The sequence below is a fragment of the Eurosta solidaginis genome, chromosome 4 (genome assembly GCF_040869045.1).
Source record: "Eurosta solidaginis isolate ZX-2024a chromosome 4, ASM4086904v1, whole genome shotgun sequence".
Taxonomy (NCBI): domain Eukaryota; kingdom Metazoa; phylum Arthropoda; class Insecta; order Diptera; family Tephritidae; genus Eurosta; species Eurosta solidaginis.
The window spans coordinates 50,200,805-50,223,930 of NC_090322.1; the positions used below are offsets into that span (position 1 = coordinate 50,200,805).

General features: G+C 36.9%; 2 protein-coding genes across 4 annotated transcripts in view; both read right to left on the bottom strand.

The window, feature by feature from the left end:
- Positions 1–23,126, bottom strand: part of LOC137249715 (transcription factor Adf-1-like) — a 59,709-nt gene that overhangs the window by 19,781 nt on the left and 16,802 nt on the right. The window lies entirely within an intron of this gene.
- LOC137249714 (uncharacterized) lies at positions 273–21,821 on the bottom strand. Its single transcript, XM_067781490.1, has 2 exons — positions 21,594–21,821; positions 273–2,060 (listed from the first exon to the last, which is right to left on the bottom strand). Exons 1-2 carry the CDS (start codon positions 21,745–21,747, stop codon positions 1,255–1,257), a joined length of 960 nt encoding a protein of 319 aa, XP_067637591.1. The 5' UTR covers positions 21,748–21,821; the 3' UTR covers positions 273–1,254.

The following is a 23,126-nucleotide window of genomic DNA, read 5'->3' on the forward strand; positions in this document are numbered from 1 at the left end:
TTATGAAATAAATAATCTAAAAGCGGTGTTTTTCAGCAGAAATCTCAAACTATGCGTTTGTTTACAAAATTGTGAGCTAGGGCAGTTTTAACAAACATTTTTTCAAGTAATTTTTATAATAGTTTTTTTTTTAATAGATTTCTGAGATAGTTTTTGGAGCGGCAGCTAAGATATGGAGATCTCGCACTCCGCCGGCGATACAGCATTAAAGTTGCAGAAACTCATTGAGCTTCTCTCTCTATATTATTAAAAGGTGTTCAATAAAAACACGGTTTGTTTTCAAACAATTTCAAAAGCTCATAAATTTATTTGGAAAAAGTTTTAAAAACTAAACATAATAGAGATATATATATATATATAAATGGATGTATTTATAAGCGCGGTATCAACACCGCAAGAAATGAAAAATTCCGCACAAAAAACCCGCTCAAGTAGTATGCACCTCTCAAGAAAATCCATACACCATTGTGAATGATAACTAAGTGTGGTATCTTCTGCATAGACGTCAAAATTCCAAAATGATTGGATCACCTGATTTGTATTTGACTATCGCTATCTCATTCTGTATCTCTTTCTATCACCCGCTGAAGATAGGTGCCGCCATATTGAACAGCCTGTCAAAACGCTAAAAAGTAGCCATATTGAACATCCTGTCAGGCAGTTGACAGATATCACACTTAGTCATCATTCACAATGCCATACACTTTCTGCTACCTTTTTCTAAACTTTTTTTAACAAGCGTACACACGGGAGACCTGTGTTGCCAAGAAATATATGTCGTTTCCATGGTTCAACTATATACAGGTTGGCTCATATGTAAAGCAACAAAATATGTCTGTTCAAATTGTCAAAATCTGTGTATTGGTGTTGGTGCGAATTGTATGGAATGGAAACATAAAACTTGGCAGTTTTTGTATGTGTAAGTAAAATGTTGCCAATGTGTTGGTTTCATTTTGAGTTTGCCATCTCCTTTTGACAATCCCTTCGACCATGCAATGACATAAATAAAATCAGCTGATGAGATGAGCCAACCTGTACATAATTGAACCATCTGTCGTTTCATTATTTTTGACCTATGAGCCTGTAAGAACAAAGTCCGTTAAATACATGGATAATAGTGATTGTATTTATGAGGTTTGTTTTTAATAGACAGCTATTTGAGCAAAAGTGTTCTTTGTCTCTTGTTTAATGTGGATACCACGATTTATATGAGATGAAATATTAAAACTAAATTAAGTAAAGTTTTAGTACATATTATGTCGTATTATCCTTTAAAATGTCCTCCACAAGCAAAATAACTTTGCTCTTAAAATGGCGCAATTGTGAGCTTGTCATTTCACCAAGGTCTGGTAGTAAACTTAATAAAAACTGTTTTGTAGGATTATTCGTATCAGCAACTTCTAAACGTTTCTTACGTTTGAAACGCTCAGCCGCTCCTGTTAATGTATGGCTGGATGTTATTTTAGGAAATTCACTGCTATCTCTACTATTCACACTCCTTTCATTGATTTCTTGCTTAAAATTTTTATAATTTACTTCAAATGCTTCTTCATAATTGTCGTCATCAGTTTCAAGACGTTTCGTTTTGGAAAGTGCAGCAGTGGATGATGAAGCATCGCTTGTGGTGAGTTTAGGACGTTTTCGGTTAAAATTTCGGTTAATTTGTTGTGCATTATCTTCGTTCACAGCTTCATCTTCACCTGAACTATGTGATCTTTTAATTAATTTGGGCGAACTTAACTCCAATGCCTCTTCATCTTCGTAGTAAATTGGGTTTTCATTATCCTCGGTTTCTTCTAATATATTTTCCTCCTCCACACTAAAATCTGAACATGTCTCGAATTCTAATTGAGCATTTGCTTCATCTTCAGAGCTCGTGTCGTTTGTTGAAGTTTTTCGAAATGTTACATTGTTATATGGAGTTTTCAAATATGGTATTATATATTTTATGTACGGATATAAGTAGTAGTTCCTGTTAACGGTTTCGCGGTTGTGTATTTGCTTTAGTTTTCTTACCAAAATGGTACGAAAATTTTGGAATTTTTTCTGTAGAATTTTCGCTAGAATGTTAAAAAATAAAAAAAAAGTATGTAAATAAATTTCAGCTAAAACATGGCACAAAAAGAAGCACCCTGATATATTTTCTCTTGATTTTTAGACAATTACGAAATCTACATATTAAGCGGTATCCACTTCGCAATAAATGAAAAATTCCATGCAAAAAACGCTCAAGAAAACTCGCTACAGCAACCTTTTTCTAACAATTTTTTAGCAAACGTGCACAGGAGTCCTGGTTTCGCCAAAAAATATAGGCGCGTCTCATTATTTTTTGAACAACAACCCTGTAAGAACAGTCGGTTAACAAACAGGGGTAACAGTGACTGTATTTATGAATTTTTTGAATGAAATTTGCAATTCTATGTCAGCACAGGTTTTATGTTTCTCTTGTGTAGTATATTCTCTTTTACTTAAGTGCATTTTCAATTCGAATAGGTTAATTTTAACAAATTTTCTTCTGATGCATTCCTGGAATGGTCTTGCAGGTCAGTGACGTTGCTTCATAGGAGACAGAGCGCTAAAGGAAATGTGAAAATTACTTAGCCTATACTATTTTTCACACAAGTAATAAATACGAAGTTTTTCTTGAGCGTTTTCTTGTATTGTGAATACCGCACTCTGGGGGGATATGCTTTGTCTTGCAAACTGTATTGTAAAGTCACACTGTTGCGGACAAATAACCTAATTTTAAGATTCTTCTATAAAAGCATAATTTACAATGAAATGCTGATTTTTATTCCCCTTTGTGCAACCCTGAAACTGAACGAAAAGTGGTATAGATATTTTCTAATGCATTTCCGGATAAGGCTTTCCCGTTTTGCTAATCATACGATTCTTTTGGTTTCAGGGAAGACACGAGTAAGGTGAGCCTATTAGAAAAACATGTAATGATATTGAAATTGAAACTTATATAACTTTGTGAAATATTGAATATTTCAGATATTAAAACCATCAACATTAAAATACCATACAAGCGATTTTCAATAAACCGTAGATGTTTTGGGTTCTTAATATACGCGTGCCGTAACCCTGCTGCAAATGTTATGAAACATTTGTATGTTCATACATCTGTCGATGACATTTTATTTTAATATCTTACTCCAACAATTCGATTTGGAGTAATTCGCCTTGTGAATCGATGAAGAGTCATTCATAAAATCTAAGAAATTAAAAGATGCCCGATCGCGGGAATTCCGACAACGAGGAAGACAACAGAACTGATCGGCAGCAAGAAACCGAACTGGATTAGCTACGGAAGAAGCTAGAAACCTTACAAACTTCACTAAATGCGTCCTACGAAGAAAACAACTTGCTGAAGAAAGAAATACAAACGCGCGCTAAAACTGCCAGCGCAAATGTCTACCATGCCGACGAAACAAGTAGTGCCACCTATTCCACTGCTGCCGGCGCCAACTATACCAACGTCACCTGTGCCGCCGAAAACGCGCGAACCGCCACAAGCTATGGTCCTACAATTTCGACTGCTACCAACTAAAGGTTCCATATTACTGCCGTCAATACTAGAAACGACACCACAACGGTAAGTTCTGCTCTCAATTATTTATCCAATTTTAATATAAATGCCCCGGATGTGCCGCATCGCCACGTTACCTCTGCCAACGTACCAACGCACCTAACTGCTCCTGCTGATGCATATCGGAGTTTCGAAAACGGCGGCTACAATCGTTGCATACCGAACCAAGCTTCGGTTCTAACCTCAAATTATGTGCACAACGTGCCACATTCTCAGACAAATTGAATTAGTTCTATGTGTCATAATACACCGATCTATTCGAATAGTTACTGCAAAGTTCCGCACAACATACTTACGTTAATACTCGAAAGTTGATTGATTTGCCAGAATTTCACGGCTCACCTGAAGAATGGCCCATGTTCTCTGTCGCCTTTCGCGAAACGACGAGCACGTACGGATATACAAACCTCGAAAATTTGTTACGTTTATAAAAGGCGCTTAAGGGTGCAGCTTGTCAGCGCGTGCAATCGTTACTAATACACCCAGCGAGTATTGAATCTGTAATGAACTGTCTTGAATTTATGTACGGAAGGCCAGAGCTTCTTATCCGCAGCCAGATAGCCAAAGCGCGTGCATTCCCCGCTATTCCAGCTGGAAAGCCCAGTGAAATAATGAATTTATTTGCAATGGTATCTTACCTGACTCCATTTCTCGAAAGTGCCGGCGCATATCCGCATTTGGCAAACCCAACACTGATGGACGAATTAGTGAACAAATTACCTCTTAATAAGCGGGAAGAGTGGGTACGCCATACATTTGGCATCCAGCAACCGTATCCTAGCTTACGCGAACTTTGTGCCTGGTTACAGCAAGTTTCCACATATATTTCCGTAGCTACCGACATGACTAGCGCAAAAAATGTAAACACAAACGAATCAGTTGTTCACAAACCTAAAGCCGCAAGTGTTGACAGTGGATGAAAATAAGCAGAATTGCAAAATGTGCCGAGGAAATCATAAGCTCAGTTTGTGTGAGAAATTTAAGGAATTAGAAAACACCCGAAGGTTGAACTTCGTTAAACAAAACCAGCTTTGTTTTAGTTGCCTAAACGCTGGCCATGGCACTCAAAACTGCATAAAACGTGGTGAGTGTGGAATCAATTCTTGCCGAAAACCCCATAATCGCCTCTTGCATAACATAAAATTTAAGCCTGTCGACAAATATAACACCGCGCCTAACAACCCTGTCGTCGCTACCATAAGTGGCTGCAAAACTGCAAGTGCTTGTCAAACTGTTAAGGCTGTCAAAAGCAAAACAAAACATCTGATCAATTTACTTTACTAAAATATCTGCCGGTAAAGTTGGCCGGGCCAAAGGGAACAATTGAGGTAATCGCCTTCCTTGACGAAGGAGCCAAATTATCTCTACTAGAGGAAATCACGGCAGATTTGCTTGGTTTAAGAGGAGCAACCAGCATGTTGTCTCTTAGGTGGATTAACTATAAAACTACAAAGGAGTTATCACGACACGTGCGATTTGAAATCAGTGGCGCGTTCGAGGGTGCAGAGAAGTTTTTTATAAAAGGCGTACGTACAACCAAACAACTATCGTTACCACAGCAGTCGCTCAACTTCGGCACAAATGCAAAAGAGCATAGGGAATTAGAATGCCTTCCAGTTAAGAACTACAATAATGGAACGACACAGCTGTTAATTGGTATGTCTCATACGAACTTGGTGCGACCAACACAAATGTTAAATTTTGACGACGGATTTACCGTGCATCATACAAAACTCGGTTGGGTGCTGTACGGGTCGAACGAGCCGAATTGCGAAGAAGCCACTGTTGGCCACGTAGCTACTGACAACGACATTTTGGCCGATCTGCAACAACAAATGACTGAGTATTTCGAATTGGATAATTTAAAGCCAGCACCACTGCCGCGTGTGAAGTCAAAATACGATATAAGAGCTGAAGACATTTTAGTTAAAACAACAAAGTACGTGGGCGATAGATATGAAACTGTGCTATTGTGGAAGAGCGATAATGATGTCTTGGGCGAAAGTTATAGCATGGCGCTGAGGCGATTGGAGATCGTGGAAGGGCGAATGGCGAAAGATACTAATTTGGCTAACTGGTATAAACAAAAAATTTCGGAATATATTAGTAAGTCATACGCGGTCAAATTGACGCCATTTGAGGCTGCGAAAGTAAACGAGCGTACGTGGTACTTGCCCCATTTTGTAGTACAACAAAAATAACAAAAGGCGGCTCGCTTTCGACGCGGCCGCTAAAAAAGAGGGCATTTCACTAAGCTCAGTGCTGATGAAAGGGTCTGAGGAGTATCAACCAAGATCGTTGATATCTATACTTCTTAAATTCCGTCAGGGGAGCATTGGTGTGTGCGGAGACATCAAGGAGATGTTTCACCGCGTCGATGTTCGCCCTGCTCCGCTCAGTACATTAAAAATTTGAATGCTGAAAAATTTCGGGAAAAAATATCCTCGCGCAGCAGAGGGTATTGTTAATCGACATTATGTCGATGACTACGTAGACTCCTTCGCAACAATAGATGAAGCAATTGAGGTAACAAAACAAATCAAATTTATTCTCTGCGCTGCTAATTTCGAGCTCAGGCGTTTCGTATCGAATTCCAAGGAAATATTAGATGCAGTCGTCGGTGCACCAACCGCACTTACAGAAACAACCATAAAAAATATGTTCCATGGTGAATCGAATTCAGAGAAAATTTTGGGCATGTACTGGAATGCCAAAACTGACGAATTTTGTTTTCAGCTCAGATTTTCGAATGTACCAAAGGCGGTTTTGAATGGAAATCGACGTCCAACAAAAGCGATTTAGGTAAGATAGAAGGGTTTAGAGCACTTAGGTGCTACAATCCATATTTCACTACATCTAATACACAGGTCGACTTACACGTTTTCGTCGATGCAAGCGAGATGGCATTCGCTGCAGTAGCCTTTTGGCGCATACAATACAAAAACGATGTCAGCGTACGATTCGCATTTGACAAGTCTCGATGTAGCCCAATAAAGCCTTTATCAATACCTAGACTAGAATTGCAGTCCGCCGTCCTCGCGGTGCGAATGAAGGAAACTATCGTGTCCAACCATGATACCCAACCAGAAAAGGTTGTTTTTTGGACGGATTCAAAAACTGTTATACAATGGTTGCGCTCTGACGCAAGACATTACAAACAATATGTATCGAACAGGATTTTCGAGATACTGCAGTCGACGAAACCTGATCAATAGAGGTGGGTTCCGGGAAAATTAAACCCAGCAGATGAAGGAACCAGACCGCAAACGTTCTCCACTGATAACAAATGGCTTAAAGGGCCTTCCTTTCTTAAATTAGCCGACGATAAGTGGCCGGCAATGCCGGATGACATCGCTGATAAAGAGGCAAACGAGGTTCGTACAAAGGAATTGTACACTGTGCAATACGACGAAAGTGTTATTCGTTTTAGCAAATACTCGAATTATTACCGATTTTTGAAAGTAATGTGCTGGGTTAGACTCGCAATAAAAAGGTTTCGTTCATATTGCACTAAAGAGATCCTGAAGCCATTGCAAGTGAACATTCATTTAATGAAAGAAAATGAAGTTTTCGTGTGTCGCCTTATTCAAGAAATTGAGCTTTTGAAAGATAATACTCTGGTAAACAAGTCAAGTAATTTATGGAAATTAACGCCGGTCCTGGACGAGGACGGAATATTACGTTTAGGTGGACGTTTGGACAATGCCGACTGTGTGCCAATGTGCACGCGGAGACCAATAACTCTTCCGAAGGAACACGAATTAACCCGTCTGATCGTTCAACATTACCATGAAGTATTCCGCCATCAGAACCAGGAATTAATAGTGTGCGCTATCCGATATAAATTTTGGGTACCGAATTTACGTCGTCTCGTACAATCAGCTAAACGAAGATGCCAGGTATGTGAAAACTTAAGCGCGGTTCCACGACCCCCGTTAATGGGGCAGATACCTAGTGATCGCGTGATGCCATACACTCGCCCGTTCACATATACTGGCCTAGATTTTTTTGGACCCGTTTATGTGGCAATAGGCCGACAACGTGAGAAGCGATGGGTTGTCGTTTTTACATGTCTTACGGTAAGAGCGATCCATTTAGAAGTAGCTAAGGATTTGTCGGCAGATGCTGTGGTGCTTTGTCTGAAAAACTTCGTGAATCGGCGTGGCGTACCCGTGCGAATAAGGAGCGATAGAGGCACAAACTTCATAGGTGCAAGTAAAGAACAATGGATAGAAATCGAAGGGAATATGCAAAAGGAATTTCAACGAAAAGATATCGAGTGGGTTTTTAACACTCTTCTACACCCATCAGCTGGCGGCGTTTGGGAGCGCATGGTGCAAGCAAGCTGTAAAGAATTTGCTGTCGTTTACCTTAAAGGAGAAAACACCGCAAATAGAAACGTTGCAGAGTTTGCTGATCGAGGCAGAAAATCTTATCAATTCACGACCACTTACGCACATACCAGTAGATAGTGCAGACGCAGAACCGACACCCAACCATTTCTTGCTGGGTTGTCCGAATTTTATTCAGACAGAAAAAAACCTTTTGGAAGCGGTGGATTTTGGAATACCTACCGACGTTAACCCGTAGAACAAAATGGTTTGGTAGAGTTGAACCGATCAAGATTGGCGATGTGGTAGTCATTTGTGACGACAATGAAAGCCGCGGGCAGTGCAAACGGGACATAGTGGTAGAAGTCTTCGCGGCAGCAGATGGTCAGGTGAGATCAGCAATGGTAAAGACGGTTCAAGGAAGTTTTCGACGACCGGCCTCCAAATTGGCAGTTCTAGATGTTTGTGGTGATCCTCCAGCTCCCGCTTCGAATCACGGGGGGCGGAATGTTGCGGACAAATACCTAATTTTAAGATTCTTCTATAAAAGCATCATTTACAAGGAAATACTGATTTTTATTCCCCTTTGTGCAACCCTGAAACTGAACGAAACGTTGTATAGATATTTTCCAATGCATTTCCGGATAAGGCTTTCCCGTTTTGCTAATCATATGATTCTTTTGGTTTCAGGAAACACGAGTAAGGTGAGCCTATTAGAAAAAACATGTAATGATATTGAAATTGAAACTTATATAACTTTGTGGAATATTGAACATTTCAGATATTAAAAGCATCAACATTAAAATACCATACAAACGATTTTCAGTAAACCGTATGTGTTTTGGGTTCTTAATATACGCGTGCCGTAACCCTGCTGCAAATGTTATGAAACATTTGTATGTTCATACATCTGTCGATGACACACACCATCAAAATACAAGCAAAAAATATATGCAATTTGTGAAATTTATGTTATGTCAAACCTATGTATATTTTTGTACAACGAATTGTAGTATGTATATACAAATTTAACCCTGTTTCAACGGTATCCTTGCAGAACGGTGCGAATCCCTTAATCTGTGCAATTTGCAAGACAAAACGAATCCCCATAATATATTTTAAATGGAAGGGTTCGCATATATCGCATAACTAGCTCTGATTGAATGTTAACTATTCTATTCCCAAACGCAAAGTCATTGCCGAGCTCTACAAGTGGCGACTGTTTAAAGCACAATCACAATAGTAATGATCACCTGTGAAATTCCTGGTCGATGACTTCATATAGGTTCAATAGCTCCACTGAGACATTTTTATTATCGACATATATATTGTAAATTTGTTGACTAGTTTAAAAAAAGTATTAACTTGTAGCCGGTTTTCCTAGCGACTCATTTTAAAGAAAACTAACTAAAGAAATATAAAATAATAAAAAAAAAATTTTTAAGTTAAACGGTTTTATTGAAAACAATACTTAGATTAAGTAATAATAATACTAAAAGCTGAAAAATAATTAGGTAGGTCCTAAGTACTAGTAATCACACTCCTCATCAATCTAGGACGTTGATCAGACAATTAAATAAAAGCGTTGGACGCGTCAAATTTCTATTGATAGTCATAAGTAAGACCAACTGACCCTTAATCAGGTTATGATAAGCCTCACATTTTTTTTTAATAGGTCGCTTTCTATTCATGTATGGATTATGTGTTCCAAATATGAGCCAAATCGGACCACAAATACGATTTTTTGAAATATTTCGATCCATGCACCACCTACCGGAGCTTTTTTTAAGGTTTACAATAGCGGCTTCCAGCAAACAACCGTTGATCAGTCGTTGAGTTATAACTCTCTAAAGGACCACTGATTATTTTTTATTCACTCAACGGTAAATTAATTTATAAAATTTTTTTTCCGCTACATTCACTCACATGCTCATTTTCTGTTTTTTCCAATTTGGAGCATATATTAAGCCTATGTCATTAACTGCACGTTCTTATAAAATATTAGGGGGTCATGTAACCTCATAAATGCCTTATAAAGTGTGTAAACGTATACATTTATCTAGTGCGTAAACGAGCTGTCAAATTTTGTATGAAAAATCATTTACACAATTTGTATAAATTTACGCGCACATTTCATTGTGTAAACGGTAAACTCAAAGGAATGCAACCTTGCAGACATTACAGCAGGCATTTTCATCAGAAATCTCCAACATCAGCAAGTCATTTACAAGTATATCTTAGTAAAGACGCTTTAGTTTTGATTTTTCACTTAATCTTGGAATTTTTTAATTTGTATAACAATCAAACATTTTTTTTGGCAATAATAAAGCTGATAAACAATTAAGTTTATCAAGAATATTACTAGGTGCGTTCATATAACAGCGTGTGTAAATGGATATAATTTTACACCTTATAAGTTTATATGCTTTAATTTTGCTATGTTCTGCGATTTGTATTATTTTCTTCAGCATCAAACTAAGGATATCAAGCTAGAGTGATCACCCCTTCTCAAATCTCGTTAGGAAGTTCAGGCATAACGATGTATGGGAAGCTCCTTTTTAATGTGATGTGTATAAACTCTCATTTCATGGTTTCTTATTCAAGATTTGCGCATAGTGAGATTCACCAGTAAAAGAATTCTGTAACTTTCTTCTGCACGAGTCGATATTTTCGTAGATTTTCAGACGTACAACCAAAATTGTAAGGCAACTGATATCATCGATCAGAAAATCGATGATTGTGGTATGCTGTTAGATTCATCTATCGAATTATATTACTAATGTGAAATTACATCTAATCGCAAATTTTTTAAGAGAAAAATGTATCTTGATCTAGATATTATCGTTGACAACAAATTTTAGATAATATCACCACTTGCCTGAAGCCGCACAGATAAAGTCGTCAGGTGGTTCATGGTTGGGTTCAACCTTTCGGACATTAATTTTATTAAGATCTTATCTTATCAGCTCGCATTTAGCACTTTGGACGCTTTGTCATATTTAGCCCAAAATTCGATATTTATTTTCCCATTAGCTATAAAAATTGTGATAGCAAAATGCGACTTAAAGCGCTGAATTTTAGCATTATAAATGTGGAAATCCAAATTCATCGAACAAATTCACGGAAAGGTTGGTAATGCTGATTATTATACTCAGTTGAGCAGAGCTCACAGAGTATATTAAGTTTGATTGGATAACGGTTGGTTGTACATATATAAAGAAATCGAGATAGATATAGACTTCCATATATCAAAATAATCAGGATCGAAAAAAATTTGATTGAGCCATGTCCGTCCGTCCGTCCGTCCGACCGTCCGTTAACACGATAACTTGAGTAAATTTTGAGGTATCTTGATGAAATTTGGTATGTAGGTTCCTGAGCACTCATCTCAGGTCGCTATTTAAAATGAACGATATCGGACTGTAACCACGCCCACTTTTTCGATATCGAAAATTTCGAAAAACCGAAAAATTGCGATAATTCATTACAAAAGAGAGATAAAGCGACGAAACTTGGTAGATGAGTTGAACTTATGACGCAGAATAGAAAATTAGTAAAATTTTGGACAACTTTTAAAAGAAGGTAATTTAAAACTTTTGCAAGCTGTACTTTGGCAGTCGTTGAAGATATCATGATGAAATTTGGCAGGAACGTTACTCCTATTACTATATGTACGCTTAATAAAAATTAGCAAAATCGGAGAAGGACCACGCCCACTTTTAAAAAAAAATTTTTTTTCAAGTAAAATTTTAACAAAAAATTTAATATCTTTACAGTATATAAGTAAATTATGTCAACATTCAACTCCAGTAATGATATAGTGCAACAAAATACAAAAATAAAAGAAAATTTCAAAATGGGCGTGGCTCCGACCTTTTTCATTTAATTTGTCTAGGATACTTTTAACGCCATAAGTCGAACAAAAATTAACCAATCCTTTTGAAATTTGGTAGGGGCATTGATTTTATGACGTTAACTCTTTTCTGTGAAAATGGGCGAAATCGGTTGATGCCACGCCCAGTTTTTATACACAGTCGTCCGTCTGTCCTTCCGCATGGCCGTTAACACGATAACTTGAGCAAAAATCGATATATCTTTAATGAACTTAGTTCACGTGCTTACTTGAACTCACTTTATATTGGTATGAAAAATGAACGAAATCCGACTATGACCACGCCCACTTTTTCGATATCGAAAATTACGAAAAATGAAAAAAATGCCATAATTCTATACCAAATACGAAAAAAAGGGATGAAACATGGTAAGGTAATTGGATTGTTTTATTGAAGCGAAATATAACTTTAGAAAAAACTTTATAAAATGGTTGTGACACCTACCATATTAAGTAGGAGAAAATGAAAAGTTCTGCAGGGCGAAATAAAAAAACCTTAAAATCTTGGCAGGTATTACATATATAAATAAATTAGCGGTAACCAACAGATGATGTTCTGGGTCACCCTGGTCCACATTTTGGTCGATATCTGGAAAACGCCTTCACATATACAACTACCGCCACTCCCTTTTAACACTCTCATTAATACCTTTAATTTGATACCCATATCGTACAAACTCATTCTAGAGTCACCCCTGGTCCACCTTTATGGCGATATCTCGAAAAAGCGTCCACCTTTAGAACTAAGGCCCACTCCCTTTTAAAATACTCATTAACTCCTTTCGGTTGATACCCATATTGCACAAACGAATTCTAGAGTCACCCCTGGCCCACCTTTATGGCGATATCTCGAAACGGCGTCCACCTATGGAACTGAGGATTACTCCCTTTTAAAATACTCATTAACACCTTTCTTTTGATACCCATATTGTACAAACAAATTCTAGAGTCACCCCTGGTCCACCTTTATGGCGATATTTCGAAAATGCGACCACCTATACAACAACCACCACTCCCTTTTAAAACCCTCATTAATACCTTTAATTTGATACCCATATCGTACAAACACATTCTAGAGTCACCCCTGGTCCACCGTCATGGCGATATTTCGAAACGGCGTCCACCTATAGAACTAAGGCTCACTCCCTTTTAAAATACTCATTAACACCTTTCATTTGATACCCATATCGTACAAACATATTCTAAAGTCACCCCTGGTCAACCTTTTTGGCGATATCTCGAAAAGGCGAACACCTATAGAACGAATGCCCACTCCCTTTTAAAAGTACTCATTAACACCTTTCATTTGATACCCATATCGTACTAACAAAGTCTAGAGTCACCCCTGGTCCACCTTTATTGCGATACCTCGAAAAGGCTTCCACCTATAGAACTAAGGCCCACTAACTTTTAAAATACTCATTAACTCCTTTCGTTTGATACCCATATTGCACAAACGAATTCTAGAGTCACCCCTGCCCCACCTTTATGGCGATATCTCGAAACGGCGTCCACCTATGGAACTAAGCATTACTCCCTTTTAAAATACTCATTAACACCTTTCTTTTGATACCCGTATTGTACAAACAAATTCTAGAGTCACCCCTGCTCCACCTTTATGGCGATATTTCGAAAATGCGACCACCTATACAACAACCACCACTCCCTTTTAAAACCCTCATTGATACCTTTAATTTGATACCCATATCGTACAAACACATTCTAGAGTCACCCCTGGTCCACCTTTATGGCGATATTTCGAAACGGCATCCACCTATAGAACTAAGGCCCACTCTCTTTTAAAATACTCATTAACACCATTCGTTTGATGCCCATATTGTACAAACAAATTCTAGGGTCACCCCTGTTCCACCTTTGTGGCGATATCTCGAAACGGCGTCCACTTATGGAACTAAGGATTACTCCTTTTTAAAATACTCATTAACACCTTTAATTTGATACCCATATCGTACAAACGCATTCTAGAGTCAACCCTGATCCACCTTTATGGCTATGTCCCTAAATAGCGTCCACCTATAGAACTATGGTCCACTCCCTCATAAAATACTCTTAAATGCCTTTCATTTGATGCACATGTCATACAAACACATTCCAGGGTTTCCCTCGGTTCATTTTCCTACATGGTTATTTTCCCTTATGTTGTCACCATAGCTCTCAACTGAGTATGTAATGTTCGGTTACACCCGAACTTAACCTTCCTTACTTGTTTTTCATTGCATTCACCGACTGTCATTTGTGGTGCAAATTAGCGCACGTATTTTATTGTTTAGTAAATGCAATCATTTTGTGTTTAAAATAATGAACGTTATAATTGTGGATGTATAATGTGTTATCCTGTGTAGTGAAAAAAATTGAGGTGCACGTACAGGCAAGGGCAATACATATATACGAGCCGAACCCCTGCGCATCTTGCGCAACCAATATAAAAGTATCTTATCCAATATCAACAGAAATCAGCTGTTCTATCAATCAATTAAAACGCACAGCTTGCGCCATTGTGAATGATGACAAAGTGTGATATCTTCTGCATAAACGTCAAAATTTCAAAGTGATTGGATCACCTGATTTGTAATTGACTATCGCTGTCTCATTCTGTACCTCTTTCTATCACCCGCTGAAGATAGGCGCCGCCATATTGAACAGCCTGTCAAAACGCTGAAAAGTAGCCATATTGAACAGCCTGTCAGGCAGTTGACAGATAAGATAACACACTTAGTCATCATTCACAATGGCTTGCGCTGCCATCTGGCGTGTGGTAGCAACTGCCGATAATGCAGTGCAAATATTCACAATAGTGCCATAGTACAAATAGATTTCTTAGAATGCTCAAATCGTTTACTTTTTAACAAATTATTTTAATAAAATATAACTTAAAAAAAGTTCTACGACCAAAATTACCCAAAGCTCGCTAATAGCCCGAATCTCCGTCTTTACAACCAAAATTTTATTTATAGATTTGGATTCCAAATAAGAGCGAAAAAGGGACCCTTACATAAAAACATCAATTAGAAATAATATATATGATATCAGAAGAAGCTGCTGCGTATTTCAAAAGTCTTACATTTTGGTTGCCACTTTGGTCCATTTGTATCAAAAATGGTCCTTTCCAACCCCCTTGTTCCACAATGCAGAATTGCTGCGCAGCTACATTTTAAACACACAATGCAGCGGCACATGTGCTTTGCATAGTATGAACGCACATGTGCCGCTGCATGACCTGTTCAATTAAAATTTTCTGCATAAAATCAGTGTTAGGTAACAAACAACACAAGCAAGTACAAACAGAATACCAAATAAACAAAACATTTTCCGTCATTTCAAAAAAATTCTTTTTGGAAATTTAAAATTGTTTTTGGTATTACAAATTCTAAACCTAGGGCCCTATTCTCCATTGCGAAACGAACTTTTGTTTCGCCTCACAGACGAATTGTTCTCCTCTTTGTATTATGCTAAACGATCACGACAAGGCTGCAAACCGCCTCGAAATTCGAAGCAGTTCGAACCACTCAGGCAAAACTTGAAGCGGTTCGTGAACCGGTTCGCGGCTACCTCTGAACTAAGCATACAAATAAAATACAGTTATTGAGATCAAATCAATGTACATATGTATTTATTTATAAAACTTATCAAAACGGTAGTTGATTAAATATAGACACATATTTCAGTTACATCTGAGTATAATGCGTATTTTAATTTAGTAGTACTAATTTTATGCGCAGCAATTTCAGAGGTGTATTTAAAGTTTGACGCTTAGCAGTCCATATAAAGTCTAAGCGTAAACGTTTATAGTTGTAAAAACAACACAGCTAATGTACTTTACCACAACCAGAAATTAAAGACTTTACAACGAATTCGACACATCTGTGAATTGCTGAATTGTTTGTAAACCAATTAAAGAATACAAAAATTTGGTCCATTTCTTTGAGATATGGTTCTTTTTTCGATGACTTTTGGTCCCAAATGAAAACATGGTGTGGCAACCATGCCAGCGACTACCTCATAGAAAACATAGAGCAATTGACTACTAGCAGTCTGACGTCTCGTGTTTTAGTTAATCCCCTTTGTAGTGAATGGTGAATATATCCCATAGTACAGGTCTACAAGTAGGATATGTAGCAGCACACACATACACAGCCACGCTCACCTGATAAAATGCTTGGTCTTGTTTGTTTTTTTTTGTGGATGCTATTTGGCACTGTTGTACTCCTTAGGTCCAAGAAAAGTGTAGTAGCAGCTAACGAAAACTGCGTAAAATTTTTATTGTAAAATTACAAAGAAATATCCTTATTTACTTTCAAATGAGCACTTAATTACATCTCTCTTTAAAATCCTTTGTTTTTGACAATTTTAATTAACAAATTGTGATACTTTATTACCGGGGACGATTGTTAAAACATGACCAAACCCGTTGGGGGAAGTATTAGTAGACGCGTTTTTGCCTCGCTTCCAATAATTCGAATACTTTTTCGCCTTTGGACTATTGATAACAGGATAAAATGAGTATTTACATTTCTCTTTCCACATTTTTGGACGGGTTATTGCAGTCGACCACGGTTTCAAACTGTTTTTCGCGGAGAACTTTTGAACGGGTAGAAAAACTTAGCACCCGCGTTTGTACTCTTAATACTGAAATAACTACGCGTCCTCAGATACCCCAATTCAAGACTTTTGTATAATTTTTTGTAGGACCCATATAGGTGCACTACATTTTCATACTAAATTCGTTCAAAAAATTTACCATCACAGCAACCCATATCTGATATTCCGCTCCTTTTTTGTTTCCCTGCGCGCTTTCCACGACAGCAACCCCGGTAATTTTGACACTTCATTCAGTGTCAAACGCATGTTCCACTGAGTTCCACAATAGTTTGACACTGACCGAAGTGTCAAACGGCAGTGTGTTCGAAAGAGAAAGGAATTGTTTCCTTCTCATACATATCATACTTGTAAACCTGTACTATGATATATCCAACTACAGTTTTGTGCTGCTTCGTCTCCACTATTTTTCGCGCATGTTACGTCTTTGTTTAATATCGTATTTTTGTACTACATGAAAAACTGCTGCACATGTACTTTGGTCTTTAAGTGTGAGCATAAAATAAAAAAATAAATAATTTACGTCGTGCTCCTCTTGATTTTCCCTACAAATTGGGCGGACGGGACCTACATGTTTTATGCCGACTCCGAACGGCATCTGCAAGGCAGATGAGTTTTCTCTTAGAGCTTTTCATGGCAGAAATACACCCGGAGCGCTTGCCAAACACTTCCTAGGGGCGACCCCGGTTAGAACAATTTTCTTCTAATTGAAAAACCTTATTTCAAAAAATTTTTTTGATGTTGCTTTGCACAGGGCATACGGTGTGGTGGGCGGAGCACGCTACCACCACTCCACGGTGGTCGCCAGCAGTGTTGCCAGGTGATGAAAAAACAAGAAGCTAGATTGGCAAAAAAAAAGGTTAGAAAAAGCTAAATTTAGAAAAAAAAGAAGCTAAAAAACGACCAGAAATTTTTTTGGTTAATTCATAAAATTTTTTTTTTATATTTTAGTTTACACATTTGTAAATAAAAACTTATAAACATAACTTAAACATAACTTATTGTTTCAAAACATATCAGGCACCTTTTCCTTGACTAGCACATGGGATTACTTTAAATGATTGCATATGTGTATATTAGGCCGGGTCGATTTGTGGGGAGGCAAAAAAATCGTCCATTGCTCTGTGAAAATCATATTCTAGGGATCAAAATAAGAAACTTTGCCGAAGGAACCATACCTCCAAAACGAATTCTGACGCCCCTTTGGGTCGTAGGACCAAATTTTGAAAAATCCCACTTTGAAATGCCTATGTTTTTTCTTTTTGGAGTTTATTTTTCTCTTTAGAATTTTATTTAGTCAGAACATATGTAAATGAAAAAATGAACTTAACTTAGTAATAGAAAAGAAATTTAAAAAAATGATTAGAAATTAGCGTTTTTACAACCCCCTTTTAAAACCAAGGCATCACTGTGATGCATTTGCATATCGTAAACATAGTTGTGTGGGTTTTTTATTCAACCTTTTTAAAAAGTGAAGGTATCACTGTGACACAATTGCAGATCGTAAAATTGCTTGTGTTGTTTTTTTTAAGCCACCACAAGACACAGCAGCTGGAATTGAAGTTGCCCCTACCCAAAAGTTAGATCCAAAGGGGGGGACATCAGAATTCGTTTTAGAGGCATGGTTCCTTCGGCAAAGGGTCTTATTTTGATCCCTAGAATATGATTTTCACAGAGCAATGGACGATTTTTTTGCCTCCCCACAAATCGACCCGGCTTAATATACACATATGCAATCATTTGAAGTAATTCCATGTGCTAGTCAAGGAAAATGTGCCTGATATGTTTTAAAACAAGACCCGCCCTATTGTATATACATAAAAAAATATTACAAACTAATCATTTATATAAAATATTCCCCGTCTGAAGAATCAGAAGAGCTTAAGTCTGCGTATAAAGTTTGGCTATTTACCATATGAGATCATCGGTAATTTCAAAATCCTTACAACATTTAGATAAGCGTTTTAACGAGCATCTAATATTAAGCAGCGCATTAAGCATTTTAATTTTTAGTTTGTTCCTTAATTTAGTTTTCAGATTTTCATGCCACTAAAAATTCTTTCAACCTCCGCGTTACTGAGTGGTAATACTAAAAAACTTAATATGATTTCGACAAGTTCTAAAAAAGGAGGTTCGTTTAATGCATTTTTATATTCTCGGACTTCCGACCAAAATTTCATGGTGGAGTGTACATTTTTCCATTGTATTGTTATAAGTTTTCGCCACTGCAGCTCTATTAATGCTATTTGACTTGAAGAATAACTATACTTCTCTTTTTCAAAGTAAGAAAATACATCTGGCTTTGAAACTTTCAACGAATTTTCAGCAGAAAAAGAATTAATCTTTTGTAGAGAACTCATATTATTAGGTATTAGGTGTTCACAGGAACTATTGAAAGTATTTTATTTTAGAAATTATTAAAAATACATTCGGAGTAAAAAAGGCTAGAAAAAAGTCACGAAGCTAAACCCAAAATTTCGAGGCTAAAGGCAAAAAAAAAAGCTAAATCTAGCCTCGAAAATGCTAACCTGGCAACACTGGTCGCCAGCGTAGTGAGCATAGTATAAGAAAAACAACAGCTGCCGGGCAACGCACAAATTTGCTTGATGGTTACCATAGCAACGGGTAGTTGTGTGCGTATCGGGTGATTGTCGCTTGCCCGGCCACCACACAAGCATAAAGCATCAAGCGCATTTGCATTGAAAATTCGTAGCGTGCGGACATATACCTACATGTCATCGGATGACAATTTTTTATTATAAATTTTGCGAATTTTCATGAACATATTTGAACTTTTTTCTAAGAATTTTTTCGAGTATGAAGTTTTTTAGCTTATTCAATTTTAATATAATAAGCATGATTCAATTACTAGAGGTTTGTTCTCCAATGATGACAAATCTTTGACACTCCCAAATTGAAAGATCTAGAATGGTTCCTTTTACGAAGTAATGAAAACGGGGAATAATTCAATCCCTTTCAGTGAAAATTGTAGTAGAAAAGTATCTTTTGTAGTATATTAGTAGTGATAATACATTTGTAAATGCCAAAAGTTTTTGGGGAAATAATTCATTTTCTCCTAAATATTTCATGAATTGATAAAGTTATGTTGGTTTGATCATTATTACAGAACTTGTTTGAAGAGTGCCGTACGTTTGAATTTTCTTCAAAAATGCACTATTTCAAAATTTGTTTCAAAAACTCCCTATATGAGCATAAGTTCAATGCATTTTGTCATAAGAGGGAGTTAATGAAAAGCATTCTGAGATGAAGCGTTCTTCAATCTAACTCTAATATAGGGCGGTTTTGTGACAAATTCTGAATTGGGAAATTTTTGAAAAATATTTTGAGATAGCACGATTTTGAACAGGCAGCCGACATGGGGTAATACGCTATCAGCAGCCGCAATGAACTGACAAAAATAAAAGAAAATGGCTTATTGTCTTAGAACTTTATATTCCTACCTTGACTTTGACAGAATAATTAAGTTTTGTGCGGCCCTGCTACACAGGGAGTATTCACCTTTTTATTCTGAAATTTCGGAAAGGTCTTTTCCGTTTAAATATTCACGGAAGCGTTCCGGATAAACCGTTAATTTAGAATATTCGGAATACGTTCATTTGATACTACCTCACGAGATCCGAATATATCAAATAAGTATATACAAAATATTACAAATATAAACCGATTCCCCAAATTCTTAAATGGAGACGAATGTTCCGAACATACGGAATTAATAGAACAGAAGGTCGACTTTTAATACGCGCCAAAAAATATCGAGAGAAGTGTCAAAAGACGCGTATTGACCTCGATAACAATAATTCGGAGGCGGAAATAAAAATTTTAGCTCGTTCAAAAGATATTGACGAAAAACCGAAAAATGGTCCCGGGTTGCGTTGGCGGCCTTCAGCCGAGCGTATAAAAAATTACCCTGGCCGGTCCACCAATGAGGTGGGATCAAAATTAATTGCGTACACAAAATCTTTTTCAGTGCACAAAAACATTACAATAACCACATAAAAATTGCTAGCTTCAGCTGCAAATATCTCCAGACAGAGATACAATTTTACTTTTCCGCCTTAGGATTATTGTTGTCGCGGTCACCTCTCTCGATATTTTTGGACATGTATTAGCAGTAGACTCCTGTTCTAGACTTTTACCTGAATATGTTAACATGTCCAATGAGTACATTTCGTTATGGCATCTCCATTATTTACTAATGACATTTTTACGTGATCCGATTTAATAGTCGAGGTTTTGACGTTGAACGATGAATTTTGAATTGATTTAGGTTTCGTATATTCATAGGTTTACGAAAGTGCACGATTTCTTGGTGTCCTCACTTTTCATAAAATTAACTATGTTCAATGTTCAGCCATATTAATGCATCGAGGCATAGTTAATAAATTCAATATTAAATTTAAAAAAAATTTCTAAGGAATTATCCAGTTCTGTACTTATCCGGTATTTGTAAACTGATTGCATCCCATTTCTAGTAATATTTTTCGAAAATTCGCAAAGCAACAATACAGTTAACGGATGTCAATTCGATTTGGGAGCAAAATGGCTGCAATTGTCAAAAAATGTGTCTGTCGAGCAAACCTCTTGTGATTGAATCATGTATAATAAGATGCTAATCTTAAGCCACTAAGAAAATTACCTGATTTTTGGCAATTTTTTTTTTTTTCATCCGACCTTCGCATTCGTAGGTTTCAATAAACCGCAATGAAAAATCTTTTTCTTCCGCTAAGTTGCTCATTGCACGTTCTCACAAAACTAACACATTAATGCTTGTCAACCACGTCGGCCACGATCAAAGAGACCAGCTGTCAAGCGAAAAAATCTAAAAATTTTGATTTTCATCAACGCGAAGTCGACAACAAATACGTGTGAGCACGACATCGCCCGATACGCACACAACTACCCGTTGCTAAGGTAACCATCAAGCAAATTTGTACGTTGCCCGGCAGCTTAACAAACATTCCGTCTTCTTTCGAGAAATTTATATCGATAGCTTGTCATCATCCCTAAAACTTGAATTCGCAGCAGAAAGCCAAAGAAAATCGGTTGCTACAATTTGCGCCAACGTGTGCATACACACATGCAAATATCTATGCATGCGGATATGCTAGTTCGGAAACACAGTAACAAAAGGTGTACTTACGGTCGCATTTCATTTCTTCACCAACTTCTATCCAAGCCATTTCTTTTGTATCTTTGTTTATATAGTCCTTAAGTTCAGTGTTATATATAGCTGGATATTTCTTCACTGTTTTACATAAGCGTATATTAAAGTTATGATGCATCAGTCCATCCATTTTTAAATGCACAAGAACAAACCAAAATAAACAAAATACTAACACCACTAAAGCAACAGAGCAGTTTGAAAGATACCGAGAAACTAAAATTGCTCAACGCAATCGACAGACAACTTTGTTGAAATATGACACGCGATAAGTTCCACAATGTAGGCAATCACATTGGCAATGGTTTGGTGGTGGAACTTGCGTTGCCGATGTGGGTAATTCCACAAATGTCGGGAGATGTGAATGATTATTGATGTTTGGCAATTACTTTTAAATTGTTCTTTTAGAACATTTTTGTGTTAAAATTTTGCGTTCACCTTGCGTATAAAAGCTTTTATTATTACGTTTGTTTTTTAATGATAGCGTTTTCTCCCATCACAGCATGCTGTAATCATACTCAAGCGTTTTCACTTTTGACGTTTCGGATGTGAGTTTTATGCATGGGTGCATGGAGCCTCCCTGACCCATTCCACAACATAGTAAAAGAAGACAGTGAGTAACTCATTTTCGAGATTAAGAAATAATGTTTTTCAAGAGAAATATAAACTTATTCCTTAAGTAGTTAAACAACTATTCCCATGTCGTTGGCATTGTGAGTACCTAAAACTAACGAATGTTTGAAAACGCTTCACAATAGCCAATAACTCCGATCATCTATTAAATCACTGTTCGATTACTTCAATAATTTGCTTAATAGTTTCATGCGCAACTATTTATAGGTGTTACACCTAACCTAATATATAAAAAACACATATAATTTTTTTCTGCAATTGCTGCAAAAATAAAAATTTGTATTTTACTGATAATTTTCAATTTTTTGAAAATAGTATATTTTTCAATGTCATTTGTCACATTGACAATAGAATCCGAAACACCAAGCGAACCCGACTAGAGTTACCTCTCCATTAGACATTTCATAACGCAATAAAAGATAATTAAGAATTTTAATATTGTATAGAAGATTGAGTTCAATAAGGGCTTGAATGTAGAAAACTTCTAATTATATACTTAAGCCTCTGTCTGAAATTGGCATAAAGCCGTTGCTGCTATGGCTCTATAGCTATTTTATAAATTTTAGTTTTTTTTTTTAAAGCTCTGGCCGTTCGCGATAGTCAATCTTCCTGTCAGCTTTTTTGACAGGTAGTTGTGGCAATGGAGAATTTACGGTGTTCTATGGACATTACAAATTACACAATATTAGATAGTAACATAAATTTTATTTCTTAAATTTGCACTGAATCTTGATTTTTCACAATTATAAAAAAGTATTGAAAAAGGTTTCCTTTTTCTTTACTGCCTATGGAAACATATAAGTAAGTTATAGTGTAGTAGCGATAAGGCTGCCGCAAAATTTAGGTTATGTTGATGAAAATACCTGTAGATAATTCCAT